The sequence below is a fragment of the Anser cygnoides genome, unplaced genomic scaffold (assembly GCF_040182565.1).
Source record: "Anser cygnoides isolate HZ-2024a breed goose unplaced genomic scaffold, Taihu_goose_T2T_genome scaffold_43_1, whole genome shotgun sequence".
Lineage (NCBI taxonomy): Eukaryota > Metazoa > Chordata > Aves > Anseriformes > Anatidae > Anser > Anser cygnoides.
Window position 1 is genome coordinate 1092978 of NW_027103067.1, and position 18147 is coordinate 1111124.

General features: G+C 62.8%; 1 protein-coding gene across 1 annotated transcript in view; it reads right to left on the reverse strand.

The window, feature by feature from the left end:
* Window positions 1–43: 43 nt before the first annotated feature.
* Window positions 44–18147, reverse strand: part of LOC136789220 (neurexin-2-like) — an 84161-nt gene continuing 66057 nt past the window's right edge. Inside the window, 6 exon segments of the mRNA XM_066989198.1 lie at window positions 44–1058; window positions 1061–1590; window positions 7106–7184; window positions 8927–9252; window positions 13862–13951; window positions 17775–17946. Of these exon segments, the coding sequence (XP_066845299.1) occupies window positions 441–1058; window positions 1061–1590; window positions 7106–7184; window positions 8927–9252; window positions 13862–13951; window positions 17775–17946 (1815 nt within the window). The 3' untranslated portion in view covers window positions 44–440.

Genomic DNA, 18147 nt, shown 5'->3' on the forward strand with positions numbered 1-18147 from the left:
GGGTGACAGTGACGCGGGTGTCACCCTGGGGGGGTCGATGCCACCCTGGGGGGTCAATGTCACCGGGGGGGGGGGGTCAAAATGCCACCCTGGGGGGGTCAATGCCACCCGGGGGGGGGTCAATGTCACCCGGGGGGGGTGACAATGATGTGGGTGCCCCCGGGGGGGGGGGTCAATGTCACCCAGAGGGGGTCAATGCCACCCTGGGGGGGTCAATGCCACCCGGAGAGGATCAATGTCACCCGGGGGGGGGGTGACAATGACATGGGTGCCACCCAGGGGGGGTCAATGCCACCCGGGGGGGGTCAATGTCACCCGGGGGGGGTTCGATGTCATCCGGGGGGGGTCACGATGCCACCCGGAGGGGGGGTGACAATGACATGGGTGCCCCCGGGGGGGGGTCAACGTCACCCAGAGGGGGTCAGTGCCACCCGGGGGGGTCACGATGCCACCCTGGGGGGGTGGCAATGACATGGGTGCCACCCAGGGGGGGTCAATGCCACCTGGGGGGGGTTCGATGTCACCCGGGGGTGGTCAATGCCACCCAGGGGGGGGTCAAACCCGGGGGGGTTCGATGTCACCCAGGGGGGGTCAAAGTCACCCAAGGGGGTTCGATGCCACCCGGGGGGGGTCAATGTCACCCAGGGGGGGTCACGATGCCACCCGGGGGGGGTGGGGGGGGTCACGCCCCCGCGTCCCGTCACACGTAGTACTCCTTGTCCTTGTTGCGCCGCCCCTTGCCGGGCGCCTTGGCCGGGGGGGGCCCGGCGGCCGCCTTCTCCTTGGCGCCCCCCCCGCTCGGCGGGGCGACGGCGGCGGCGGCGACGGCGTTGGGGGGGTCCCAGGGGATCTCCGGGGGGGCCTCCTCCTCCTCCTCCGTGGGGGGGGGCGGCCCCGATGTAACGGCGGCTCTGGTCCACCTGGTAGGAGCCTTCGTCCCGGTTGCGGTACTTGTACATGGCGTAGAGGAGGATGAGGATGCAGAGCGCCGCGGCCGCCACGATGCCCACCACCATGCCCGTGGTGCCGCCGGCCTCGCGCACCACCACCTCCACGGCCCCCGGCGCGGCCGCTGTGGGGACACCGGGCCGCGGGTGACGGGGGCCACCGTCACCCGCGCCCTCCCCGCCACCGCCACCACGCCGACGCCGCCAACGCCACCGCCGACGCCGCCAACGCCAACGCCGCCAACGCCAACGCCGCCGACGCCGACGCCGCCGACGCCGCCTTCCCGCGGGTGCCGCTCGCCCGCCGGGACCAAGCCCGGTAAAGGCCCGGCCGCGGTGACGGTGACCCCGGCGGTGACGCCGGCGGTGGCCCCGGCGGTGGCCTTGGCGCCCCGGTGGCCACCAAAGTCTTCGTCGTCGGCCGGCGGCGCGTTGGCGTCGGCCGCCTCGCCCGAGGCGAAGCCCGACGGCTCCTCGCAGTCGGGGCCGCAGCCGCCGCCGCCCCCCCCGGCTGAGGAGGAGGAGGAGGAGGATGAAGAGGATGACCCGGGGGGGCCCGCGGAGCGCCGGGGGGGCGGTGGCGGAGGGGACGGGGGGGACGCCACGGCGCCCGCCGGGGACGCCGGCAGCACCAGCTCGCCGCCTGCGGAGACACAGAGACACGGGGAAGGGGGGGGGACAGGGGAAGGGGGGGGGACACACACGGGGGGGGCCCCGCGTCAGAGCCCGCCGCGCGCCCCCCGCGCCCCCCGAGCCCCCCCCGCGGCACCGTTCCGGCTCCTTTGGCCTCCTTTTAGACATTTTTTTTACGGCGTTTTTACATTTTTTTTTTCGCCCTTTTTCGTTTTTTTTGGCCCTTTTTGGCCTTTTTTTTGGGCCCTTTTTGGCCTTTTTATTATTTTTTTTTGGCCTTGTTGCCTTTTTTTGGGGGCTTATTGCCATTTTTTTGGGGGGGGGGGGGCTTATTGCCTTTTTTGGGGCCTTATTGCCTTTTTTTGGGGCCTTTTAGTTCGCCTTATTGCCTTTTATGGGCATTTTATTCTGCCTTTTTTCACCTTATCACCCTTGTTTTGGCTTTTTATTTCACATTATTGCCTTTTTTGCCCTTTTATTTCACCTTTTTTTCACCTTATTCCCTTTTTTCGCCCTCTTATTTCACCTTTTTTGCCTTATTGTCTTTTTTCTTTGCCTTATTGCCCTTCCTTTGCCTTTTTTTGGGGCGTTTTTTGCCCTTACCGCCTTTTTTTTTATTTTTTTTGCCTTTTTTTCGGCCCTTTTCGCCCTTATTCCCTTTTCTTTGCCTTTTTGGGGGCCTTTTTTGCCCTTATTGCCTTTCCCTTGCCTTTTTTGTGCCTTTTTTGCCCTTGTTGCCTTTTTTTCCAACCCTATTGCCTATTTTTGCCCTTTTTTTTTGCCTTTTTTTTTTTCCCTTACTGCCTTCATTTTTTTTTTTTCCTTTTTTCGCCTTTTTTCATTTTTCTCCTTTTTTTTTTTTTCCTCCTTTTTTCCTCTCTCATTATTGCTCCCATCTCTAGGTTTTTTTTTTTTTTTTTTGTGTTAAGAGCAAACCGCGGCGCTGCCGTCAACTTACATCGAGGGATGGGGCCGGGTGATTTTAGCGTGGAGAAAAAGAAATTGCAGGAAGGAAGGAAAAGCACACAAAAAAAAAAGAGAAAAAAGAAAGAAAACAAAAAAGAAGAGAGAGAGACTCGGTGAGAAGGTGCCGAGCGCGGCCCCGCTGCCGCCGCCGCCGCCGGCCGGCCTCTGCGTGCCCCCGGCCAGCGGGCCGGCACTCGTCCGTCCGGCCAGCCGTCCGTCTGTCCTTCCAGCCATCCATCCGTCTGTCCTTCAGACATCCAACCAGCTGTCCATCCGTCTGTCCTTCCATCCTTCCATCCATCCATCCATCATCCATCATCCATCCAGATCCATCCATCCATCCATCCATGTCCGTCTGTCCTTCCAGCCATCCAGCCAGCCGTCCGTTTGTCCTTCCAGCCATCCAACCATCCAACCATCCATTTGTCCTTCCAGCCATCCAGCCAGCCGTCCGTCTGTCCTTCCAGGCATCCAACCATCCAACCACCCATCCATCGGTCTGTCCGTCCTTCCAGCCAGCCAGCCAGCCATCCATCTGTCCTTCCATCCATCCATCCAACCATCCGTCTGTCCTTCCAGCCATCCATCCAACCATCCGTCTGTCCTTCCAGCCATCCAGCCAGCCGTCCGTCTGTCCTTCCAGCCATCCAACCATCCAACCACCCATCCATCGGTCTGTCTGTCCGTCCATCCATCCATCCATCCATCCATCCATCCATCCATCCATCCATCCATCCATCCATCCGTCTGTCCTTCCAGACATCCAACCAGCCGTCCGTCTGTCCTTCCAGCCAGCCATCCGACCAGCCAGCCGTCGTCTGTCCTTCCAGCCATCCATCCATCCATCCGTCTGTCCATCCATCCAGCCATCCAGCCAGCCAGCCGTCCGTTTGTCCTTCCAGCCATCTGACCATCCAACCACCCATCCATCGGTCTGTCTGTCCTTCCATCCATCCATCCAGCCATCCATCCATCCAACCATCCATCCGTCTGTCCTTCCAGCCAGCCATCTGACCAGCCAGCCGTCCGTCTGTCCTTCCAGCCATTCTTCCATCCAACCGTCCATCCTTCTGTCCCTCTGTCCTTCTAGCCAGCCGTCCGTCTGTCCTTCCAGCCATCCAACCATCCAACCACCCATCCATCGGTCTGTCTGTCCTTCCAGCCATCCGACCAGCCAGCCGTCCGTCTGTCCTTCCAGCCATCCAACCAGCCGTCCGTCTGTCCTTCCAGCCAGCCAGCCAGCCATCCGTCTGTCCTTCCAAACATCCATCCGTCTGTCCTTCCAGCCATCCAGCCAGCCGTCCGTCTGTCCTTCCAGCCAGCCAACCGACCAGCCAGCCGTCCGTCTGTCCTTCCATTCATCCATCCATCCTTCCATCCATCCATCCATCCATCCGTCTGTCCTTCCAGCCATCCAACCATTCAACCACCCATCCATCGGTCTGTCTGTCCTTCCAGCCATCCTTCCATCCAACCGTCCATCCTTCTGTCCGTCTGTCCTTCTAGCCAGCCGTCCGTCTGTCCGTCCATCCATCCATCCATCCAACTATCCGTCTGTCTGTCCATCCATCCATCCTTCCAGCCATCCAACCGGCCATCTGTCCGTCAGTCCGTCCTTCCAGCCACCCGTCTGTCCGTCCTTCCAGCTGTCCAATCAGTCAGACGTCCATCCATCCGTCTGTCCGTCCTTCCAGCCATCTGACCAGCCGTCTGTCCGTCCATCCTTCCATCTGTCCATCCAGCCATCCAACTATCCATCCGTCTGTCCAGTCATCCTTCCAGCCGGCCATCTGTCTATCCATCCTTCCATCCATCTGTCCGTCCATCCTTCCATCCACCCAGCCGTCCGTCTGTCCGTCTTCCAGCCAGCCAACCAGCCGTCTGTCTGTCCAGCCATCCAACCATCCGTCCTTCCAGCCATCCTTCAGCCGGCCAGCCGTCCATCTGTCCATCCATCCATCCATCCGTCTGTCCTTCCTTCCATCTGTCCATCCTTCCGTCCCACCATCCACCCAACCATCCTTCCGTCCATCCGTCCGTCCGTCCGTCCGCCCTGCCAGCCGTCTGTCTGTCCACCTGTCCATCTATGCCACCCGCCAGGCAGCGCTGCATCCCTCCGGCCCGTCCGTCTGTCCATCCATCTGTCCGTCCCGCCATCCATCCGTACGACCATCCGTCTGTCCGTCTGTCCGTCCGTCCACGCATCCTGGCCGACCATCTGTCTGTCCGTCTGTCCATCCACGCGTCCAGCCACGCAAGGATCCACCTGTCCATCTGTCCGGCCGGCCACGCGCCCACCCAGCCGCACAGCTCCGCGTCCATCTGTCCATCCACCCGGCCGGCCGTTCGCCCACTCATCCTCCTGTCCGTCTGTCCATCCGCACGCCCGTCTGTCCGTCCAGCCACGTACCCATCCTTCCACCTCTCCATCCGTGAGCCCACATGTCCGTCTGTCCGTCCGTCCGTCCGTGTATCCATGGCTCTCCATCCATTCCTCCCCCTCTGTCCGTCCGTCCGTCCCTGGATCTCCATCCGTTCCCCACCCCTCCCCGTCCGTCTGTCTGTCTGTCCGTCCACTGTCCGTCCGTCCGTCCATCCCTGGATCTCCAGCCGTTCCCCACCCCCCTCCGTCCGTCTGTCCATCCGTCTGTCCGTGTCCGTCCATCCCTGGATCTCCATCCGTTGTCCATCCGTCCGTCCGTGTCCATCCTTCGATCTCCAGCCATTCCCCACCCCGTCCGTCCATCCGTCTGTCCATCCGCCGTCCGTCGTGTCCGTCCCTGGATCTCCATCTGTTCCCCACCCCTTTCTCCGTCCGTCCGTCCGTGTCTGCTGTCCGTCCGTCCTCCCCCTTTCTCCTTCCCGGCTTGCCACTGACTTGGGGGGAACGGGACCGGGGGGGGCCTGGGGACACCCCGATGTCCCCATCAGGACCCAAACCTCTGGGGACATCCCGATGTCCCTGATGGATCCCAAGGCTTTGGGGACACCTCGGTGTCCCCACTAGGACCCAAGTCTCTGGGGACATCTCAATGTCCCCCATGGGACCCGAGTCTCTGGGGACACCTCAGTGTCCTCGGTGGGACTCAAGTGTCAGGGGACACCCCGATGTCCTCAATGGGTCATCAACGAGTCTTTGGGGACACAATGTCCCCATGGAGTCTTTATGTCCCCAGTAGCCCTTTGGGGACCAGCAGGGCCCTTTGGGGCCACCCCGATGTCCCCTGTAGGACCCAAGACTTTGGGGCCACCCCGATGTCCTCGATGGGTCCCAAGTCTTTGGGGACACCCCAATGTCCCCAGTGGATCCCAAGTCTTTGGGGACACCTCGGTGTCCCTGGTGTGTCCCAAGTGTCCGGGGACACCCCGATGTCCTTGGTGCCAGCAGGGACCCAGGGTTTGGGGACACCCCAATGTCCTCAGTGGGTCATCGAGTCTTTGGGGACACCTTGATGTCCCCAGTAGGACCCAAACCTTTGGGGCCACCCCAATGTCCTCAATGGGTCATCGAGGCCTTTAGGGACACCCCAATGTCCCCAGTAGGACCCAAGCCCTTGGGGACACCCTGATGTCCTCAATGGGTCATCAAGTCTTTGGGGACACCCCAGTGTCCCCAGTAGGACCCAAACCTTTGGGGACACCCCAGTGTCCCCAGTAGGACATCAAGCCTTTGGGGACACCCTGATGTCCCTCATGGGACCCATGGCTTTGGGGACACCCCAATGTCCTCAATGGGTCATCGAGTCTTTGGGGACACCCCAATGTCCCCAGTAGGACCCAAATGTCCCTCAAGTAGTCTTTGGGGACCCAGCCCTTTGGGGACACCCCAACACCCTTTGGGGACAATGTCCCTCATCCTTTCGACGGGTCCCAAGCCTTTGGGGACACCCCAATGTCACCAGTAGGACCCAAGCCCTTGGGGACACCCCGATGTCCCTCATGGGACCCATGGCTTTGGGGACACCCCGATGTCCTCGATGGGTCCCAAGCCTTTGGGGACACCCCGAAGTCCCCAGTAGGACCCAAACCTATGGGGCCACCCCGACGTCCTCGATGGCTCCCAAGTCTTTAGGGCCACCCCCATGTCCTTGGGGCCAGCAGGGACCCAGGGTTTGGGGCCACCCCGATGGCCCTGATAGGTCCCGAGCCCTTGGGGACCCCCCCCGCTGTCCCCGGTGCCCCCCCCCCAACGTCCTCGTGGCGGTGATGGGGGGGGGGGGAGGGGGAGGACCCACCCAGCGCCACCGTCCCCTCCCTGTCCGTCCGTCTGTCCGTCCGTCCGTCAGGGGCGGGGCCACAGCGTGCGAGGGGGGGGCGTGGGGGCGGGGCTGGGCGAGTGTGCAAGGAGGGGGGGGCGCGTGTGCAAGGGGGGGGGGCGCGTGTGTGGAGAGGGGGGGGCTGCGTGTGGAGTTGGGGGCTCGGATGGGCTCTGGGTGGGTGGGGGCGCACTCGAGGCATGGGTGTGGGGGGAGGGGGCTGGGGGGGGGGCGTGCCCCGGGGGCGGGCGTGCGTTGCACGCGCGCGTGCCGGGGGGGGGCCCCCCGCGGAGGAGCACCCACCTGTGCCGGGCTCGCACTCCTCCAGGTCCTCGTCATCGCTCGGGCACTCGGCTGAGGCCACCAGGAGGTCGTCCGTGTTCTGGGGGGGGGGGGGGGCACAGTTAGGGACCCCCCCAATAATAATAGAGCCCCCCCATAATAATAGAGCACCCCCGGTAATAATAGAGCCCCCCCAATAATATATAACCCCCCCCAGTAATAATAAAGCTCTCCAATAATAAGGGAGCTCCCCCAAAATAATGGAAATTATAATAGAGGCCCCCCCAAATAATAATATAGCCCCCCCCCCCCAGTAATAATTAATAATAGTAGGCTCCCTCCCCCAAAATAATATTATAATAGAGGCCCCCCCAAATAATATATAGCCCCCCCCAATAATAATAGGGCCCCCCCAGTAATAATAGAAATAATAATAGAGAGCTCTCCAATAATAAGGGAGCTCCCCAAAATAATAATAATAGAGCCCCCCCAAATAATAATATCAATAATAATAGAGCCCCCCCAGTAATAATAGAGGCCCCCCCAAATAATAGAGCGCCCCCAATAATAATAGAGCCCCCCCATATAATAATAGAAATAATAATAGAGCCCCTCAATAATAAGAGCATATAATAATAGAGCCCCCCCAATAATAATAGAGCCCCTCAATAATAAGAGCCCCCCCATATAATAATAGAAAATAATAATAGAGGCTCCCCAATAACAATCAAAAATAATAATAGAGCCCCTCCCCCCCCAATAACAGAGCCCCCCTCTAAAGGCCATGGGTGCCCCCCCCATAAGGGGACACTGGTTTGGGTTGTGCCCCCGCCGCCCCCCCCCCCCCAAAAGGGACCCGGGTGTCCCCCAGCCAATTCCCCCGCTTATAGGGACCCCCTGCCCCCCCCCAAGGTTCCTGGGTGCCCCCTGCCCCCCCCAAAGGGACCTTGATGCCCCCCTGACCCCCCCCCCCCGGTTCCTGGGTGCCCCCCCCAAGGTTCCTGGGTGCCCCCTGCCCCCCCCCCGAAACCTTGTTGCCCCCTCTACCCCCCTGCAAGGTTCCTTGTTGCCCCCCCCCCAAGGTTCCTGGGTAGCCCCTTCCCCCCCCAAGGTTCCTGGGTGCTGCCCCCCCCCGAAGGCACCTTGTTACCCCCCCCCCCTCCCCAAGGTTCCTGGGTGCCCCCCCACACCCCCTGCCCCCCAAGAGACCCAGCTCCCCCCCCCCGGTTCCTGGGTGTGCCCCCCCGAAGATACCTTGTTGCCCCCCCAAGGAACCTTGTTGCCCCCTCTACCCCCCGCAAGGTTCCTGGGTGCCCCCTTGGTTCCTTGCCCCCCCCAAAGTTCCTGGGTGCCCCCCCCCAGCCCCTTCCTCCCCCCCCCAAGGCTCCTGGGTGCCCCCCCAAGGCTCCTGGGTGCCCCCTGCCCCCCCCCGAAGGGACCTTGATACCCCCTCTACCCCCCTGCAAGGTTCCTGGGTGCCCCCTGCCCCCCCCCGAAGGTTCCTGGGTGCCCCCCCCAGCCCCTTCCCCCCCCCAAGGCTCCTGGGTGCCCCCGCACCCCCCGAAGGCACCTTGTTACCCCCTCTAAAGGTTCCTGGGTGCCCCCCCACACCCCCTACCTCCCCCCCCATGAGACCCAGCCCCCCCCCGGTTCCTGGGTGCCCCCCCTGGTTCCTGGGTGCCCCCCCCAAGGCTCCTGGGTGCCCCCTGCCCCCCCCCAAGGCACCTTGTTACCCCCTCTACCCCCTCCCCAAGGTTCCTGGGTGCCCCCCACACCCCCTGCCCCCCCCCCCCCCAGGAACCCACCTCCCCCCCCCATTCCCCCCCCCCCCCCCCATTTTACCTGCGCCACGGTGTCCCTCAGGGTGGGCGAGCGCCCGCGCCGGGTGGTGGTGGTGGCCATGGTGGTGGTGGTCTCCATGATGGTGGTGGCCATGTCCGGGGGGGCGGCGGTGGCGGCGCCGGGCGGGGGCGGCGCCGGGGGGGGGGGCTCCCCCACCAGCCTCAGGTCGCCCTCCAGGCGCACCCTGGGGTGCCCCTCGGCCGCCAGCGCCAGCACCTTGAGCCCGTTGTAGTAGAGCCCCGAGAGCTGCCCCTGGAAGGGGCGCCCGCGGTCGCGGCCCCCCACCCGCACGGCCGCCTGGCTGTTGAAGATGGTCAGCTGCCGGCCTGCGGGGAGAGCGCGCCTCGCAACGGGGTCCGGGGACGGGAACTGGGGGGGTCGGGGGGGGTACTGGGATCGGGGGTGGGGCCCGGGCCCAGGACTGGTAGCGGTTCTGGAGCCCGAGCCCATTGCTGGGACTGGTGGGGACTGGGGGGGCCACTGGGATCAGGGTTGGGGCCTGAGCCTGTTGGTGGGACTGGTACTGGTACTGGTACTGGAGTCTGACCCCATTGCGGGTACTGGTACTGGTACTGGTTCTGGTACTGGAGCCCGACCCCATTGCTGGGACTGGTATTGATGGGGTTGGGGGAGCCACTGGGATCGGGGTTGGGGCCCGGGCCCAGGACTGGTAGCGGTTCTGGAGCCCGACCCCATTGCTGGGACTGGGACTGGTACTGGTTCTGGGACTGGGACTGGAGTCTGACCCCATTGCTGGGACTGGGACTGGTATTGGTACTGGTTCTGGTACTGGAGCCCGACCCCATTGCTGGGACTGGGACTGGTATTGGTACTGGTTCTGGTACTGGGACTGGAGCCCGACCCCATTCTGGTACTGGGACTGGAACCCGACCCCATTGCTGGGACTGGGACTGGTATTGGTACTGGTTCTGGTACTGGAGCCTGAGCCCATTGCTGGGGACTGGGGACTGGTATTGGTACTCGGGGTTCTGGTACTGGGACTGGAGCCCAACCCCATTGCTGGTATTGGACTGGGACTGGTATTGGTACTGGTTCATGGTACTGGGACTGGAGCCCGACCCCATTGCTGGGACTGGGGGACTGGTATTGGTACTGGTTCTGGGTACTGGAGCCTGAGCCCATTGCTGGGACTGGGACTGGTATTGGTACTGGTTATGGTACTGGAGCCTGACCCCATTGCTGGGACTGGTGGGGATTGGAGGGGGGACCACTGGGATCTGGGGACCCCATTGGGGCCTGAGCCTGTTGGTGGGACTGGTACCAGAGCCCGACCCCATTGCTGGGACTGGGACTGGAGTCTGACCCCATTGCTGGGACTGGGACCAGAGCCCAATCCCATTGCTGGGACTGGGACTGGAGCCTGACCCCATTGCTGGGACTGGGACTGGAGCCCAACCCCATTGCTGGTTCTGGGACTGGTACTGGTTCTGGGACTGGGACTGGAGTCTGACCCCATTGCTGGGAGTGGGACTGGTATTGGTACTGGTTCTGGTACTGGACTGGGACCAGAGCCCAATCCCATTGCTGGGACTGGTACTGGAGCCCGACCCCATTGCTGGGACTGGTACTGGTACTGGTTCTGGTACTGGAGCACCCGACCCCATTGCTGGGACTGGTATTGATGGGGAACTGGGGGAGCCACTGGGATCTGGGGGTGGGGCCTGAGCCTGTTGGTGGGACTGGTACTGAGGTACTGAACCTGAGCCTGACCCCATTGCTGGGACTGGTACTGGTACTGGTACTGGTTCTGGTACTGGTACTGGAGCCTGACCCCATTGCTGGGACTGGTGGGGATTGGGGGGGCCACTGGGATCGGGGTTGGGGCCTGAGCCCGTTACTGGTACTGGTACTGGAACCCAGCCCCATAACCAGGACTGGGACCAGAGCCTGACCCCACTGATGGTACTGGTACTGGTACTGGAACCCGACCCCACTGCTGGTACCAGTACTGGAGCCTGACCCCATTGCTGGGACTGGTACCGGAACCTGAGCCCGTCACTGGGACCAGTACCGGAGCCTGACCCTGTCACTGGGACCAGTACTGGAGCCTGACCCCATAGCCATGACCGGGACCAGAGCCCGACCCCATTGCTGGTACTGGGATCAGAGCCCAACCCCCCTGGTACTACTGGTACTGGTACTGGAACCCGACGGGTACCCATTGCTGGTACCGGTACTGGAGCCTGACCCTGTCGCTGGCACTGGGACCAGAACCCAACTCCACTACTGGTACTGGTACCAGTCTGACCCCATTACTGGTACTGGTACTGGAGCCTGACCCCATTGCTGGGACTGGGACCAGAACCCAACTCCACTACTGGTACTGGTACCAGAGCCCAACCCTACTACTGGTACCAGCACTGGACCCCAACCCTGGGACCAGTAATGGCACTGGAATGGGCACTGGTACCAGTACCAGTACTGGAACCCAACCCTGTCACTGGTACCAGTACCAGAACCTGACCCTGCCACCAGTAACGGCACTGGAACGGGCACTGGGACCAGTACCAGTACTGGAACCCAACCCTGCCACTGGTACCAGTACCAGAACCTGACCCTGCCACCAGTAACGGCACTGGAACGGGCACTGGGACCAGTACCAGCACCAGGACCCAACCCTGTCACTGGTACCAGTACCAGAACCTGACCCTGCCACCAGTAACGGCACTGGAACGGGCACTGGGACCAGTACCAGTACTGGAACCCAACCCTGTCACTGGTACCAGTACCAGAACCTGACCCTGCCACCAGTAACAGCACTGGAACGGGCACTGGGACCAGTACCAGCACTGGGACCAGCACCGGAACTGGAACTGGGACTGAGCACCGGAACTGGGACCAGTACTGGGACCAGTGGGGTGTGGGGGTGGCCCCCCCGCCCTGCCCCTCCCCCCACCCCCACTCCATGCCCCTCCCCCACCCCCTCGCCCCTCCCCCCCCCCCCCTTTCCCCTCCCCCCCCCGTGCCCCCCCCGCGGTGGCCGTTAAAGGGACACCGACAGCGCTGGGGGGGGGAGGGGGGGGCACCACGGGCACGCTCGCGACACGGGGGGGGAGGGGGCGGGGGGGGCCGCTTGTGCACGCTCGGCCCTGGCACACGCACTCGTGCACACACACACTCGTGCGCACACACACACACAGACGCTCGTGCACGGGACCCACTTGTGCACCGCCATCGTGCACGCGGGTGGCCTTGCACACGCACTCGTGCACACGCGCACACGCTCGGGCACGCGCAGCACTCGCGCACGCTCGGCTCTCACGCGGGGCACTTGTGCACTCTCAGCTCTTGCACCAATGGTGCTCCTCCAGGCCTTGTGCACACACCCGACTTGTGCGCACACAGCACTTGTGCAACATCCTTGTGCACCCTCTCTCCTGCCTCTCCCACACTCACAGCCCTCGTGCTCTCACACCCTTGCTCGCACGCTCACTGCGCCTCTTGCACGCTCACCGTGCCGTTCACACGCTCACTATGCCGTTCACACGCTCACTGCGCCTCTTGCACACTCACCATGCCCACTTGCACTCTCACGGTGCTGCTCACACGCTCACCGTGCTGTTCACACGCTCCCATGCCACTTGCACACTCACGGTGCCACTTGCACGCTCACAGTGCCACTTACGCACTCACCGTGCCCACTTGCACACTCACCAGGCCCACTCACGAGGCCCACTTGCACACTCACCGTGCCCACTTGCACACTCACCGTGCCCACTCACACACTCACGAGGCCCACTCACACACTCACGAGGCCCACTTGCACACTCACCAGGCCCACTTGCACACTCACAGTGCCACTTACACACTCACTGTGCCCACTTGCACACTCACCAGGCCCACTCACACACTCACCAGGCCCACTTGCACGCTCACAGTGCCTCTTGCACGCTCACAGTGCCTCTTGCACACTTGTGCACGCCGGTGCGGCCGGCCCCGCGGGGCTGGGGGCGGTTAGCGGGGCGTTATGCGCGGTTTAGCGGGTTTAGGAGCGTTTAGGGCCACTACGGGGCCGGTCGGGGCCATTTTGGGGCCGTTTTGGGCCATTTTGGGCCGTTTGGGGGCTGTTCGGGTCCCTTTAACGGGGGCGGCTGCGGGGGCAGGGCTGCGGGCAGCGGGGTGCAGAGCCCGGGAGGGCGCCCGGTCACGTGACAGTGGGGTCACGTGATAAGAGGGTCACGTGGCACCAGGGTCACATGGCAAGGAGGTCACGAGGCACCGGGGGGCCTTGGACTCTGGGTCACGTGGCACAGGGGGGTCACATGACACCTGGGTCACGTGGCACCAAGGTCACGTGGCACCAGGGTCACGTGGCATCCAGGTCATGTGACACCTGGGTCATGGCACCTGGGTCACGTGACCCCCCCCCCGGGGGTGAGGGTCCCAGGCACTGGGGTCATGTGACAGGGTGCCAGGGTCACGTGATGCCACGTGACAGCGGGTGCCAAGGACACTGGGGGTCACGTGACACCGGGTGTCATTGGCGCTTGGGTCATGTGACACCGAGGCCACGTGGCACCTCGTGCCAAATATGCCATGGTCATGTGACACCAGGGTCACAGGCACATGGGTCACGTGACACCAGGGTCACATGACACCCAATACCAAGGTTACCAGGGTCACATGACACCGGGGGTCACAGGCACCAGGGTCACGTGACACCAGGGTCACATGACACCCAATACCAAGGTTACCAGGGTCACATGACACTGGGGGGGGGGGGGGGGGGGGGTCACAGGCACCAGGGTCACGTGACCCCGGGGTCACGGGTACCAGGGTCACACGACCCCTGCATCCACGTGACCCCCACCCCCCCGGCTCACGCCACACCCAGGCCCTGACCTCCTGGGTCACGTGACCCTCCCCCCCCGGGCGCTGCCCCGCGGGCTCGTTAGGGCGGCGCTAACGAGTTACCTTTGTCGAGCAGCCACTCATCGACTACCCGACCGAGCCGGTAGGGGATTCGCTGCCTGGCAATCGCCAGCCGCTCGCTATCCGCGCTGCCTTGAAGAGGGAGAAGAGGGTTAGGGGGCGGCTACGGGGGCGCCCGGGGCACCGCCGACGGGGGACAGGGGACGGGGACCGGGGACCGGCCGCGGGGGCGGGCGGCGGCGGGGGTGCTGTCGGCGGCGGCACGATGCGGCCGTGGTGGCGCCGTTGGTGTCAGCGTGGCACGGCCGGGGCGGCGCCAATGGCGTCAACGTGACGTGGCCGCGGTGGCACCGTTGGCGTCGATATGGCACGTCCGCGGTGACACAATCGGCGTCACCATGACATGGCCGTGGTGGCACCAGCGGTGACACAATCGGCGTCAACATGACATGGCCGTGGTGGCACCGTTGGCGTCACTATGGCACGGCCGCGGTGACACAATCGGCGTCACCATGACATGGCTGTGGTGGCACCGTTGGCATCAATACGGCACGGCCACGGTGACACAATCGGCGTCAACTTAGCATGGCCGTGGTGGCACCAGTGGTGACACAATTGGCGTCACCATGACATGGCCGTGGTAGCGCTGTTGGTGTCAGCATGGCACAGTCGTGGTGGCACCAATGGCGTCACCATGACATGGCCACGGTGGCACCGTTGGCGTCAACATGACATGGCCGCGGTGGCACCGCTGGCATCAATATGGCACGGCCGCGGTGACACAGTCGGCGTCAACATGACATGGCCGTGGTGGCACCAGTGGTGACACAATTGGCACCAACATGGCATGGCCCTGGTGTCACCGTTGGCATCAACACGACATGGCCATGGTGGCACCATTGACGTCAGCATGGCAAGGCCACGGTGACACAATTGGCATCAACATGGCACGGCCGTGGTGTCACCAGTGGAGTCAGTGTGACAAGGACATGGTGGCACCACTGGTGGCACCATGACGTGACCGCGACAATGCCGCTGGAACCACCCCTGGTGTCACCAGGACCTGGCGACGACAATACCATCGGGGTCACCGAGACACGGCCACGAGATCACCGCTGGGGTCACCACGACATGACCATGACAACGCCGTTGATGTCACCGTTGGTGTCACCGTTTGTGTCACCATGACATGACCACGACAATGCCATTGGTGTCACCATGACAGTACCGTTAACGTCACCATCGGTGTCACCAAGGCAAGACCGTGAGATCACCGTCGGTGTCACCACGACCTGCCCACGACAACACCACCAGCGTCACCGCGACCACAGCACCGTCACTGCCACGGCCACCTTGCCACCACCGGCGTCACCCAGATATGACGGCGTCACCGTCCCTGGTGCCACCACGACGTGGGTGCGGTGCCACCGCCAGCGTCCCCGCGGGCGTCCCCGTGGCGTGGCCTGGCCGCCGGGCGGCCGGATTTTGGGGGCGTTTATGCGGCGTTTAGGGGGGCGTTAGGGGGGTGCCCGGACGCCTGGGGCCTTCGTTAGCGCGGGGACCTCATTAGGGCTGCAATCGGTGCCTTAATTAGGGGACGGGGCTCCAGAGGGCTACGGGGAGGCTGCGGGGGCCTAGAGCAGGACTACGGGGGGGCTACGGGAGGGTACGGAGCACTATAGAGGCCTACAGGGAGAGTACGGAGGCCTATAGAGGCCTATAGGAGGGTACAGAGGCCTATAGAGGCCTATGGGAGGGTACAGAGTGCTATAGAGGCCTACAGGAAGAGTATGGAGGCCTATAGGAGGGTACAGAGCACTATAGAGGCCTACAGAAAGAGTGTAGAGGCCTACAGAGGCCTGCGGGAGGGTATGGAGCGCTATAGAGGCCTACAGGAAGAGTACAGAGGCCTATAGGAAGGTACGGAGCGCTATAGGGGCCTACAGGAAGAGTACAGAGGCCTATAGAGGCCTACAAGGAGGCACAGAGAGCTACAGAGGCCCATAGGAAGAGTACAGAGGCCTACAGGAAGGTACAGAGCGCTACAGAGGCCTACAGGAAGAGTAATGAGGCCTACAGGAAGAGTACAGAGGCCTATACGAAGAGTATAGAGGCCTACAAGAGGGTACAGAGCACTATAGAGGCCTACAGGAAGAGCACGGAGGCCTATAGAGGCATATAGGAAGGGTACGGAGGCCTACAAGAAGAGTATAGAGGCCTATAGGGGCCTACAAGAGGGTACAGAGTCCTACAGAGGCCTATAGGAGGGTACAGAGCACTACAGAGGCCTATAGGAAGAGTACAGGCCTATAGAGGCCTACAGGAAGAGTATGAAGGTCTATAGAGGCCTATAGAAAGGGTACAGAGGCCTATAGGAAGAGTACAGGCCTATAGAGGCCTACAGGAGTTTACAGAATGCTATAGAGGCCTATAGGAAGAGTAATGAGGCCTACAGGAGGGTACAGACTGTGATAGAGGCCTACCAGAAGTGTACAGAGGCCTATAGGAAGAGTAGAGAGGGCCTATAGAGGCCTACAGGAGGGTACAGAGCGCTATAGAGGCCTACAGGAAGAGTACGGAGGTCCCTACGGAGACCCTGTAGCTGCCCTGGATGTTCTGTTGTCGTGCTATACGCACTCAGGGCACTCTATATGCCCTCCAGGCATTCTATAGGTGCCCCAGACCCTCTCTGTGCACTCTACAGGTGCCCCAGGCCTTCTCTATGCACTCTATAGGTGCCCCTGGTGCTCTCTGCATGCTCCAGGCACTCTCTTGGCGCGCTCTATGCACTCAAGGCACCCTATAGGTGCCCTGGGGCGCTCTGTTGTCACACTATAAGCACTTGGTGCTCTATAGGCCCTCCAGGCACTCTGTAGGTGCCCCGGACCCTCTCTGTGCACTCTATAGTTGCTCCAGGCTCTCTCTTGGCACACTATACACACTCAGGGTGCTCTATAGGCCCTCAAGGCACTCTATAGTTGCCCCAGACCCTCTCTATGCACCCTATAGGTGCCCTGGACCCTCTCTTGGCGCACTCTACGCACTCGAGGCACCCTACAGGCACCCCGGGGTGCTCTCTTGGCGCACTATATCCACTCAGGGCGCTCTATAGGCCCTCCAGGCACTCTATAGGTGCTCTGGACCCTCTTTATGCGCTCTATAGGCGCTCTAGGCGCTCTCTTGGTGCACTCTACGCGCTCCAGGGACCCTATAGGTGCCCTGGACCCTCTCTATGCACTCTATAGGTGCCCTGGACCCTCTCCTGGCGCGCTCTACGCACTTGAGGCACCCTACAGGCACCCCGGGGTGCTCTCTTGGCACACTACATGCACGCAGGGCGCTCTATAGGCCCTCCAGGCACTCTATAGGTGCCCTGGACCCTCTTTATGCACTCTATAGGTGCCCCGGACCCTCTCTATGCACTCTATAGGTGCCCCGGACCCTCTCTTGGCGCGCTCTATGCACTCGAGGCACCCTACAGGCACCCCGGGGTGCTCTCTTGGCGCACTATATGCACTCAGGGCGCTCTATAGGCCCTCCAGGCACTCTACAGGTGCTCTGGACCCTCTTTATGCACTCTATAGGCGCTCTAGGCGCTCTCTTGGTGCACTCTACGTGCTCCAGGGACCCTATAGGTGCCCTGGACCCTCTCTATGCACTCTATAGGTGCCCCGGACCCTCTCCTGGCGCGCTCTACGCACTCGAGGCACCCTACAGGCACCCCAGGGTGCTCTCTTGGCACACTATATGCACGCAGGGCGCTCTATAGGCCCTCCAGGCACTCTATAGGTGCCCTGGACCCTCTCTACGCACTCTATAGGTGCCCCGGACCCTCTCTTGGCGCGCTCTACGCACTCGAGGCACCCTACAGGCGCCCCGGGGCGCCCCGCACTCCCTCTCCCCGCACCCTATAGGCGCCGCGGGCGCTGTCCCCGCGCCCTATAGGGGCCGGTACCTGCGGGGTAGCGCTCGTGCACGGGGCCGCCGTCCACCTGGAGCGTGGCGTTGCCGCCGCTGCGGGTGAAGCGCACGACGTGGAAGCGGCCGTCGCTGACGGCGGCGCCGCGCTCCTCCAGCGCGATGTCCTCGGTGCCCACGTTGAAGAGCACCCCCACCGCCCCCTGCGCCTGCGGGGGGGCCGTCACCGGGCGGCGGGGGGGGGGGAGGGGGGGGGACACCCCCGGATGTCCCTCCCCCTACCCCCCCGCGCCTCGCGGCACCGATACCCGCACCGAGACCGGACCCGTCGGCCCCATTCGTCCCCAACGCCCCCCCCAATGTCCCCATCGCACCCATTTGTCCCCCGATGTCCCCCAATGTCCCCATTC